Raw genomic sequence first — 12,288 nt, 5'->3', positions numbered from 1 at the left:
AGGGGAGAAGCAGGAAGTGGGAGAGGAAATGAGATGCAGGGTGGAGTGGGAGGAGAGGAACAGATGGGGAAGGGGAAGAAAAGGGGAAGAGATGGCAGACGTAATGGGAAAACCATCAGGGTTCTGAGGAGATGTGAAAAACTTGCTGTGTTTTCTGAGTCAGAGAGCTTATTTGTTAAAATTGGAAGTGGAAAAACAATTCTACCTTTGGGTCAGTTTATGAGGATTTTGGGCTTCTTCATCGAGTGTTCCTTTTTTTTTTTTTCTTTAGTGATCGTTTGCCCCTTCTTTCCTGAGGTGCGCTTCTTAACAGTGTTACTAACGTGGCTGAGTGAGCAGTGGCAGGGTGTTTCTGGTGCTTTCAGAGCACACTGGGAGGAGGCGTTCTTTGCCTTAGGGAGCTTCTGTTCAAAAGGTCCTTAAACCAGCAGATGATTCACAGTTGTAAGCAGAATTAGAGAAGTAAAATCCTGAACTCCAGGTAGAGTTCAGATGTGGTATTAGCCCGTGGCCACTGCTATGAGAGGAAATGAAGGAGCTGAATCATGACTTCCATTGTCATTTTAGCTTTTTAGCAAGAGTTTCTGTAGGAACATCAGATGTCAGTGTTCTGGTTCCCTGCTGTGTTTCTGTTTTTCTCAGTAAACGAGCTTGATTTTAATGCTGAGCCAGAAAGATCACCCTACTGCCCTAAGGCATCTTTGCTCCCGTCTTGGCAGTTGGAGTCCAGGTTATGAAGCAAGAGTTGAACAATCTTCATGGTAGAAAGGCCCCTAATAGCTGTATTTTCTGCATGTCTGTCTTACGGAACTGTTCTTTGAATGTGTAATATAAAGTAGAGGCTATTACACTAATATGGAAATATTTCAGTAATATACAGAAATTGGATACAGTAAGAACTGAAAAAGACTTTTGTTGAATGGATGCATGAGTGGAGTGAATGATATGTGTGTTGGATGGGTGTTCCTGTGGTCCTTTGGCTTTCAGTCTCTTGAAGTTTTGGGAGCAGCTGTTGTTGAATGTTGGAGAGTAAAAGGTGGAAAATCCATTACCATTTTCTATCCCTATACTCGCTTTGAGTATTAGAAAAATCCCAGAGTCCTACATGTTGTCTTTTTCTCTGTTGTCCTAGTATTGCCATTTTTCACTATTCTGACAATTAGACTGCTTTAAATCTAAACATGAACTCTGTGCTTGTAGGCTAACATACTGGTTAGGGTAGCTTCGAGGAAAAACTGCTGTTCCTGGTCACTTATTGAGCATGCCTCTCTGTTCCTCTACTGGTGTCTTTATAAATCTTTAGGACTTTTACTTTCTTCAAACAGAGAAGGAAATGAGTTATTTCACTTTGGGAAATATTTTATTAAAGAGTAAGAGAATGGGTGGAGATATCTAGAAAGACGTTCAGGGCACCTGGGTGGCTCAGTCCCTTAAGCTTCTGCCTTCAGCTCAGGTCTTGATCTTTCTCATCGTACTGGTTAGGGTTAGGGTTAGCCCAGCCACGAGTCTGCTTCTCCCTCTGCCCCTTTCCCCGCTGCTAGTGCCCGTGCGCACACGCTCTCTCTCTCAAATAAAATCTTTAAAAAAAAAAAAAAAGACTGGGTTTGTTTCTTAGGCCCTTGTTTTGAAACTCTTACAATTAAGAGAAAAATCAACGATATCTAGTTTAATGTTCAGAGTTTATTAAAAGCTCAAGATGCAGTGATCTCTTTGACATTTTTCTTTCCATTAGATTATAGGCACAAAATACACATTTCTATTAGGAAATCAAGGGTGAAAACACCACATGTGGGTAACTAAAGCAGTTTTCTTTTCCACATTCCACACCCCCCTTCTAACCCTACACAGCTGGGAGGTGGAAATATTGGTCACCCTAGTTGATTGCAGGAACTGGGTATATTTGAGAGTTTGGGAATGTAATACGAGGTAGCTCAAGGGGAATTTCATGTATATAATCGATGGCTTAGCTTTTTGTGTGTATTAATAAGCAATATGCTAGCTAAGCTTCGTATTCACTTAAAATCAGTGGAGAAAGTTAGTTACATTTCTCAACTAGGATCAGTCAAAACAAGATTCTTCCTAGCCACACAGAGGAGTGCCTGTCTCATAGAACAATCTTTTTGGCTCTTCATTCATTAAACCTAGTTGAAAAACATCCAGAGGAGACCTATTTTAGACCAAATTTGAGAATGTAGATACTAGAGTGTTCAAGTGTATTTAGTTGAGAATAATATGTATATTTGGGGGGGGTACTTGTGTACACACAAGTGTATGTCCAGAAGTGGGTGAGTGCCCCCTTGCAGAGACTTCTGTGCTACTTCACTTTTTAATATTACACAAATTACTGATACTCCGTTCTTGCTCATTCTCTTTAGAACTGAATTCTGGATAGAGGGAGGGATTTTCCTATACTATCCATCATAGTTTTTCCAGAAGAGAAATAAATGAAACTTGTAGTTTTTAGTCTTCTATTGCATGGAGAAGAAACACCTGAAGTCCTTAGACTTTACTGCTAGTGAAAGTTGTACATTTTAATATCTCTTTTAAATATGCAGCCCTTCATGACAGGAATTAAAACATGAACACTTTACACATTTTCAGAAGACAGTAAACATTTGATTTTAAATGGCCTTCTAGTGCTTACTGTAACAAGTACCAGGAGAAATTTTTAAAAATAAGTACTTCCAGGAAATATTTTTCAGAAATTTTGTGTAGATGGCAGAGAAAAGGGGGTACAAAGAAGGCAGATGGGGGATGGATCGTGTTGTGTTTGTTAGTATTAGTGGAAGATGCTGGGCCACAGCGCACCACTGACATCAAAGTAAAATTTAAGCTGCTTCTACCAGTTGTAGGGGAGTGTCCTTTTTGGGGGTACAGTTGGTTGCCCAGTTACTTCTCTGCAGTAGAGACCCAAGTGTACCCTAGACATTTAGTCAGCCACCACGGGGGGCTTTTATTTGAAATATGGAGACCCCTAAATCCTGTTTTGCATGTAATTGAAGTTAGAGGACATGTTAGGAAAAGCTGTTCTTGATTGACTAGAAAGCAAATAATTGTATTCTGTTTCTGATCTTCATTTATAGCACCAGCAACAAGTGGTGCAGGCTGTGGAACGGGCCAAGCAGGTGACCATGGCCGAACTGAACGCCATCATTGGGGTACGTGGCCTTTCCATTTTAGCTCTGATCTTAGTGTGTGTCATCCGCTCGCTTGCTCTCTCTTTTTAAATTTTGTTCCATCAAAAGGGCAAAAGGCAATAGAGGACCACAAAGTGAAATTCAGCACTTTGCCTTCTGTCTCATGTGAAATTGGATGGCTTCCTCAGAAACTTTGGATCACATTCTCACCAATTCCAGTTGACATGTTCCCAGAAATTCTCTCCTAAGGGGATTAGATAGTTGTTTTTCATAATATTTCTTTCCTTTGCAATCAGCTCCTGTTGCTGGCCTAGGCCTGAAAAAAAAGATGGAGATTGTGCTGATGGTAAAATGACCTGATTTCTTTGATCTTTCTGCAAATATAGAGTACCTTCATACTGTTTTTGGTGAAATAAAATGTACATCTTTTTTTGTATCTCCCAGCTACTCTTCCTCCTTTGTGATGAGTGTTCTTAAGGGCTAGTGTCCATTTGTAGTTGGAATACTAGATGAAAGGTGTACCTTTTGGCAAAATCAGTGACCCAGTTAGGAAATTCTTCCTGGTGATGGTAGCGTTAATGTTGCATAGAAATCCTGCTGGAATTCATAGGTTTGGGCAATCACTCCAACTCCGCTTAGATTTTTGTTCTCCCAGATGAAGGTAACAAGTAATAAAATAAGGTGCTAAAACTTAAGGGATAATAAAGGTGAAAAATCTTAGCTGAAAAGAGCACAATATCACATCTCTATTTATGCAGCTGGTACAAGCAGTTCCTTAGATTATTCTAATGAAGACAGTACAACTATACTTTCCTCTCTCTGCCCCCTCCCAAATACTTTCTTTTGTGTATAGATTATACACAAAAGTCTTTTCTCTTTTTTTCCCCCTCAGTGTATCAAACACACTTTGAAATGCTAATTATTCCATTTACTTTCATTAAAATTCAAATTGCTGAGTGAAGATGCGGATAAGGGTCGCCTGATAATCAATCTGAAGTGAAGATATTGCTTCAATTATGCCTCTGTCTTTTAACAAGGAAATCACAACTGTGGGATGACTGGCGGGCGGCGGTGGAGCCCTAGTCTGATTGTGGCTTGTTTTTTAATGGGCTATTTTGAGCTCTGTTTTGTGGCCCTCTGACCACAAGAAAATACTGGTAGTAAATTGGAAGACATCATAAATGGAAAGGGGCAACCTTTATTTCCTCAGCAGTGCTGCCTTGGAAAGAAGGCGGAATCAGAACCAGCCGTGTAGACTCATCTGTAGTACACTTTCTACGCTCTGGGGATGAGGGAGAGATGAGAAATGAATACATTTCACAGGTAGTTTTTATTTCATAAAGCTCCAGAAAATAGCAGCATGTGACATTTTTTAAAAAGTTGCAAAAGCTTTCATTTTAGAGTTAGGTATATATATATGTCTCTTCCAGCCATGTTTGCTTGAAGCACTCGTATTCGCGTTGGGATGTGTTTTGGTTACCCAACCTCCCAAGGGCACCAGGGATAGAACCTGCATTTCTCACCCACTACACGACTGTCTGCTGTTGAAGGAGAGAATGTGTGCAGGAGGACTGAAAGGGGAGTGTGCTGGGTCATTTGTGCCTTCTTAGTGTTCATTGTTCGTGTGAACTGCTAAAACAAGCAGCATCCTACCTTAGGACTGGTTGGCAGCCGTTTCTCCAGGAAACAGAAGGCTGTTTTGTTTCTTTTTCCAGTCTTACTAGTTACTGTCTGTACAGTGGAGAGATTAATCTAAATCAAAAACCCATTGTTTTATGTTGGATGTTGCTTCAAAATAGGAGGGAAGATCTAAAACTCAGAACAGGTTCCCTTCCCTTCACACATCAGGTATATTTTTAATGCTGTTTCATATCTGTTTCATTTTCCATACCTTGTTTTGAATGGGATGGCAGATTGCCTTTTCTCAGGGAAAGGACGATGTATTAGACTGTAGGCAAGTTACTGACAGACATATTATGTATATATGGATTTAATTATTAAAATATAGCAAATTTAATTTTGTGACCTAAAAAACTTAATTTGAAGAACTCACTCAGTAGAGCCCCATGCTGTCAGAGCAGCACGTGCTGTTTGTGGATCTGGTGGGGATTCCAGATTATTGATGTCTGAGCAGGAAATGGAGTAACAGTCACATAATCTGACTATTCTGAAAAATCGATTGCAGGGATAGGGAGCCACAAACCAAGTGAGAAAGGAAGAGCCCCATTACAAACTCACTTGATAAATTCCTACTGCAGCTCTTCTCTGTGGTGTGTGGTCTTTGTCTCAGCCCTGGTGATGCCTTCTGTCCAGTAGTTTTCAGTTGTAGCGCTGTGGGATTTTCAGTGCACCAGCTCTTCTGTGTCCCCTTGAGCATGGCTGTGTTGTGAGGTGGTGCCATTTTGACTTGCTACCGAAAGTGGTGAGGGGCCAATTTTAGATTTTTGTACTTGGTTTTGGGAATGTAGAGGGCCATGATTTTTTCCACTGAGGGAATGAAATTTTCCTCCCAAGAGGCAAAGACCCATCTAAAGCCCCCACAGACAGACCTTCATTTGTTTATCACTACGTATGTATCTGTTTTATATGTATGCACACCATCCAGACAAGTGCAAATGTTCCCAGATTTAATGAAATCTGATGAAGCACCTTTTTAACTCTGCAATATTATTCTACCTTCATTGGTAAATGAGCCAAACCAGTGATCCATGCAGTTTAAATGCAAAATGCTGAAGTGAGCCCGAAACCTGGAGAGGCGGCTTGTTCTCTTGACAATAAGCTAGTTGTGTTTAATGGAATGAAACACAGTTATAATGATTTCTTTCACAGGTCATGTTCAGTTTAAAACTGTTGATAGATTGAAATAAGTTAAATATCATTTATCTTTTATTTATAAGGCAAAAACCTAGGAAAATTCCTGTGTTGTATTCTGCAGTCAATGTTTTGTGTGTTGTTTTGAGTTGGTCATATCTCACATTTCCTTGAAGCTTTCCTGGAGTTCCCCCAAATGGGCTGAGGGAATGTTATGTATCTAGTCTGATCTTGTCATGTGTCCTACTAGCCACTGTGTTTTTAAATTAGAATCTCTGCGAGATCACACTGTTGGAACAGCACACAAATTGTAGTTTTAAATCAGTAATATGATCTAATTAGAAATGATGTTTTCATTTCCTGTATTATTAAATTGAGTCATCTGACTATCTTAAAATGCTTTTTAAATCCATTACACTATATAATCAGCACATGCTGTGTGAATGTGGTTATGCTTAATAAAGGAGACTGGCTTGGAACCTCATAAGAATTTCACTAAAGAATTTCACTAAAGAAGCCACCATTAGGAAAAAAAGTTTTGTTAGTATGAACATTGGAAAAGAAAATGTTTGGCTTGTAAAAATAGCGGGGTTCCTTTGGATTTCCCTCCACCCTCTTTTTTAACCTAACTCTTTGAAGGGGGAAAAAAAAGGTAGAAATATGCATTAAAAAACAACAACAACAACACCCCCTTAAAAAAATTCCTTAAGAATAGGTATGCCATGGTGTTTGTAGGAAAATGCAGTTTAGCACAAGAAATGCTGAACCTCAATTTTTAGCAGTGACATTTTAATGATAGGAAGTCTGCAAAATTATTTGCCATCAATTGTGAAGGCAATAACAAGCCTTGGTGGTTTTTCACACTCTCTGTGTTAAGTGCTTTCAGAATGACAGCGTAAACTGTGTTAGAGAACTCCAAGGAAGTAAAACTGATTAAAATGTTCATGCTTGAATGGTGCTGATGGAATAGTTCATTTGGACTTTCTCTACCTCCTGCAGCTCAAGCTGAAATATTAAAATTCAGTGGATTTAAATCTCTCTCCTCTCAGCTCAGGAAAAAAACATTACATTTTAATAGGTTTTAAACCCATAATTCATTGGTTTGGAGCAGCACTATTAAATCTATTTAAATATTACTTGTATTACTAAGGAAATGATTTAAATGACTTTGCCTTTACCATCCTATGTGTTTGAGTTAGTTCAAAAAAAAAGGAAGACAATACCTTCAGGGGTTTTTTCTTCCTCTTAGCATTTTGTTTTATTGTCCTTGTCATATGATTGGACCTTAAATTACACACACACACACACACACACACACACACACACACACACACACTCCAGATCAGGGGTTTTTTCTTCCTCTTAGCATTTTGTTTTATTGTCCTTGTCATATGATTGGACCTTAAATTACACACACACACACACACACACACACACACACACTCCAGATTGGCATTTTGGCAGAGGGTCTTGCAGTATGACAGTTTGAAAAGGTATGTCTATGTCTTTTTCCATTATAGATTTCAAAACTGCCATTTTATGTTCCAGAGGCATTTAGTTAAGCCATTGTGGTAATTTTTCTTGTTGTCTTTTTAAACTAATCAGTCATTAGGCAAAAAACTGGAAGATACAAATATGTACGTATTTATAAAGTGTGTGTGTGTGTGTCTGTCTGTGTTCCTGCCTGTTCTGTCACAGCTTCCAGTAACATAAAATTTGAAATACAATAAAAAATACTTCACTTTCTCAACTAAAGCAAAAAGATATTAAGTATCCAAGAGCCACATTTTCATCTCACCTCTGTATTGGCTAATAAAGGGCTTGCTAGAGGTATTGTTAATTTTGCAGTAGTTGTGCTATTGTCCTCTTTGGGGCACAGATATTCCCACAGTGCTGAAGCAGTGGTGTCCCTCCTGGGCTACCACCGCATTCTCGCAATTTCCTCATTTCCCTCGTCCGCTTTTCTCTCTGGCCATTGCCAGTACATCTACGGTGTTTCCCCAGGCTTGACAGCACCTCCCCTCAGCCGCACTGGGAAGCTCTTGCATTTCCAAGTGCTCTTGGTGGGGAATCCACTCTTCACTTATGCCTGAGCAGTATGAAAGGCTGAGGTATTTACACCTACCCCCATGGGGTAATCCTGGACACACAGGCAAACAGTGAAATGACCCTGCTCCTGCCTATTGGTGGGCAATTTTGAGGTGCTTTCTTCGTTGCTCCACAAAGGGTCCCGGCAGGACCGAGTTTCAGCATGCTGCCCATGGTAGTCATCAACTCAAGGTTACATCCTTGTTTTGAATTTCCGTTCTTCCCTAGGTCCCACTCCTGTCTGGGATCATTTCTTAAAATTACCTGCAGCCAAAGCCCTGTCTCTCTACTTTTGGAAGAACTAGGAAACTCAGGATTTTACTTCATTGGCCCCAAGCTATAGCTAGGCGCTTGTACTCTGCTTTAATCGTGCTTTGTTTTTGGACATGAGTTCTGCGCATAAAACATTTTTTCTTTAACAGCTCAGCTTTTACATTATTTTTTAAATCAATACTTTCCCATAAATTTATAGGTGAGCTTCCCTTTCTTTTTCTTCTCCTGACTGATTACTGTTGGTATTTTCTAAATGTATATAATAGGGAATGAACTTAAAAACAAGCTGTGAAATAGATTGGTGTTTCATCAGAGATTGTTACTCCACCTCTGTGACTGTCTTTACCAGACAGTGTGCCCGGACTTTAAAGGCTTTATGAGATACGCTGGCCATGGCTGCGTGATGGACACAGCTTGCTGGGATAAGGGCTGGGGGTGGGGTGGGGCGGGAAGGAGGCTGGTTTTCTGTAGTTGTAGGGCTTTGCTCACCTACTCTCACAAGTTTGATCAACCCGTGATTGCACATAAGCCAAAGCAGTTTTATATCCTAAGTCTACACATTCTTCTGTATGTTGGTATGCCTGCCCCTCACCCTTTTATTGTTTTGTTTTTAACTGATTCATTTATTGTGGATCAGGGGGCTACATTATTGAATGATGCAGTCATAATCTAATCTTTGTGCTACAATTTGATGAGGCCCTAAGAGCAATAATTTCCCTTCTCTCATAGCAAAGACTCTCATATATTTAAGTAATTTTTTTTTAGCTCTGTCTCCACTTCAGAACTCTCTAAGAAACCTGGGTAAAGAACAGGATATCTAATTTGTATTTATGGTGTATACTCTGTTAATTTCTGTTATAAAGCTTTCCTAGAAGAAATTTCTAGAAGCTAGTCCATTTTTCCCTCCCTTCCTCCCTCCCCCTCTCTCTCTTTCTTTCCTTGTTGTCAACCTGAAGTGCTATTCTTTTTCTTTCTGTTGAGGAAGGAGCCCTTCTCTCCCTCCTTTCCGCTAATACTGATACGTGTATTTCCATAGCTCAGGTAGAGCTCATCACAAAGTGTGACAAGAGTTGCAGAATGTGTCTGGATGGGTGCATCTGACTTAGTAAAAGGCCTGTGGGCTTTGCGCTTCCATTACTAAGGAGAAGGTAGAGTGTCCCAGATCTGTGATCTGCACTTCATTCACACCAGAGCACAGCAGGCTGAGCCTTTGTAGGGGTCCAGGGGTCTGGGAGTAAGAGTTAACACAGAAAAGCAGGTTTCACTCAGGGCAGCTTGCAAGCTTACACTTTGTTATCCCTTTTGATTGGTTAGTGGTTTGTTTTGTTTTTCTTTTTTGCATCCCTTTTTCTGATTCTCTTACTGATGTCTTGCCCTTAGTGTCCCTATTAGCACAGCAGCTCCCATGTAGCCAGACCTCTTGCCTTGTGTCTTCCAAAGCTGGGAGGGCAGGAAGAGGCAGACTCACCCCAAACAGCAACTCCAGGGTTTAAGGACTTAGGCTCAAAGGACTGTTGGTGTGTGTCCTCCTCAAAGTTTCCTAGGAAATCAGTTTGGGAATCTTTTACCTAAAAATGCATTTGTGATCATAAGTGTTTTCCTGAGGTCCTTTGTGAAAAGGTTAGAACCTTTTATCGAATGGTTAAAAATAATGATTACATCTACTTCATTCATTAAGCAAATATTTGAATACCTTCACCAAGTCATATCAAAGGGGCACATTTTATGTTCTCTTTGAATGATATTTTTAAACATTTTCTAATGTGTATATTACCTGCAGCCAAAGCCCTCTCTACTTTTGGAAGAATTAGGAAACTCAGGATTTTACTTCATTGGCCGCAAGCTATAGCTAGGCACTTGTACTCAGGTGCTTTAATCGTGCTTTGTTTTTGGACATGAGTTCTGTGCATAAAACATTTTTTTTTATGAAATGATCATTCTGAAATGATCCTCAAATTACATTTGAATCATCTCTAAGGTTTTGGTAGTTGTACACTTTCTGGTTTTGCATTTTACTACACATAATCAACTTTTAATTTACACATTTTAATTTCAGTAAAACTTTAGTTTCCAAGGACAAAAGAATAAAGAGAGACAGTAGAAAACATAATAAAAATGAGGCATACATTTATGAATTTATATTTTTTATATTTGGAATTAGGAATCTAGCAATACACATCCATTATTGATATTCTATATATTTCAAAAATATTTATCGAAGTATAGTTTATATAAAGTGAAGCTGACCCTTTCTAGCATAATAGTCCTACGAGTTTTGGCAGCCGAATACAGTCATGTAAACTACCACCACTATGGAGATACAGGATATTTCTCTCTTGTCCTGCCTCTCCAAATTCCCTTGTCCTTTGTAGTCAGTTCTTTTCCCTACCCCAGCCCCTGGCACCTGCCCATGAAGTTTTTTCTACCAAAGTGAGCCTTTTTGAGAATGTCCTATAAATGGAATTATACACTATATAGCCTTTTGAGTTTTCATCTTCATTTAGAGTAATGCATTTGAGATTTGTCTGTGCCTGCCTGTATCCCTAATTCCTTCCTTTGTATGGCTGAACGATATTCTGTTGTAGGGTAGACTAGTATGTTTACTCTTTGAAGGACAGTTTGGTTAGCCATAGCTTTTTGTGATTGTGAACAAAGTCCCAGTAAATTTTAACATACAGATTTGTGTAAGATTTTGTAAGTGAATATAAGATTTCCTTTCTTCTGGGTAATTACCTGGAAGTGGGATAGCTGAGTTACCTGCTTAGTGTATTTTGGAAGTAACTGACCTACTGTTTTCCAAAGTGACCATATAGTTTTGCACTCTCGCTAATAGGCTCTGTGAGACGTTTGCTCCACATCTTCAGCAGTGTGCGATATTGTAGGCTTTTCAAGCCGTCAGCCATTTCTTTCTTTTTTTTTTTTAGAGAGATTTTATTTATTTGACAGAGAGAGACACAGCGAGAGAGGGAACACAAGCAGGGGGAGTGGGAGAGGGAGAAGCAGATCTCCCGCGGAGCAGGGAGCCCGATGCGGGGCTCGATTGCAGGACCCTGGGACCATGACCTAAGCCGAAGGCAGATGCTTAACGGAAGTCGTCAGCCATTTCTGATAGGTGGACGGTGGTACTCATGCATTTCTGCATTTCTGTAACAGCTAATGATGTGTTAAGTGCCTGTGTACTTACTTGCTGTCCCTCTGTCTTCTTTGGGAAGTTTCTGCTCATTATCTTTGCCTCCCTTTTTCCTAGAGTCAGTTATTTTTTTATTATGAAGTTCTGAGAGTTTAAAGCAAAACAATACTCTGGATGTAAGTCCTTTGTATATTTTGCAAATATTTTCTCCCAATCTGTAATTGTCCTTTAATCTGTTTTAATAGTATCTTTTGAAGAGCAGAAATTTTTAATGCCGAGAAGTTGGATTTATGAATTTTTTTTCTTCATGAGTCTTAACTTTTAGTGTTGTTTCTTGATGATCTTTGTCTCACCCAAGACCACAAAGATGTTCTCCTAGCTTTTCTTCTAGAAGTTATATGTTTAGGCCTGTGATCTAGTTTGAGTTAACTTTGTTTATGGGATGAGATAGAGGTCCAGTTTCTTTCTTTCTCTCTCTTTCTTCAGACGGACCTTGGATTCGATGGTTCCAGCACATTAGTTAAAATAACTCTTTTCTCCATTGAATTGCCTTTGTACCATTGTTGAAGATCTAATGACTATATGTATGTGGGTCCTCTTCTGGACTCTCTTCTGCTCCATTAAACTGGGTGTCTGTTCTTTTGCCAATGACACACTGTCTCAATATCTGTAGCTTTCATTATCAATATTCCCCGTTCCATGCTGTGCTTATTTTTTGCTGTTCTTGCTTGCCTTCTTTCCAGTACCCCTCAGAACTTGGGTCTTCATTGTCCATATCCTAGAGCCTGGCTGATGGAAGAAGGGAGGAAAGAATCCAAGCTCAATAAAAAACTTTTCTGTCCTATCAAA

General features: G+C 39.6%; 1 protein-coding gene across 9 annotated transcripts in view; it reads left to right on the top strand.

Moving 5' to 3' along the window:
* TLE4 (TLE family member 4, transcriptional corepressor) overlaps nucleotides 1-12,288 on the top strand; it is a 142,057-nt gene that overhangs the window by 45,198 nt on the left and 84,571 nt on the right. For 7 of the 9 annotated variants that reach the window (XM_027615227.1, XM_027615226.1, XM_027615222.1 and 4 more), the window contains one exon: nucleotides 3,084-3,158. The exons of the other annotated variants lie outside the window; for them this stretch is intronic. In XM_027615227.1, the coding sequence (XP_027471028.1) occupies nucleotides 3,084-3,158 (75 nt within the window). The remainder of the gene's footprint in view (nucleotides 1-3,083; nucleotides 3,159-12,288) is intronic. 9 annotated transcript variants of the gene reach the window in all.

The sequence above is a fragment of the Zalophus californianus genome, chromosome 13, assembly GCF_009762305.2.
Source record: "Zalophus californianus isolate mZalCal1 chromosome 13, mZalCal1.pri.v2, whole genome shotgun sequence".
Classification (NCBI taxonomy): Eukaryota; Metazoa; Chordata; class Mammalia; order Carnivora; family Otariidae; genus Zalophus; species Zalophus californianus.
The sequence above is the reverse complement of the archived record's forward strand: the minus strand, read 5'-3'. Positions and strand labels throughout refer to the sequence as shown.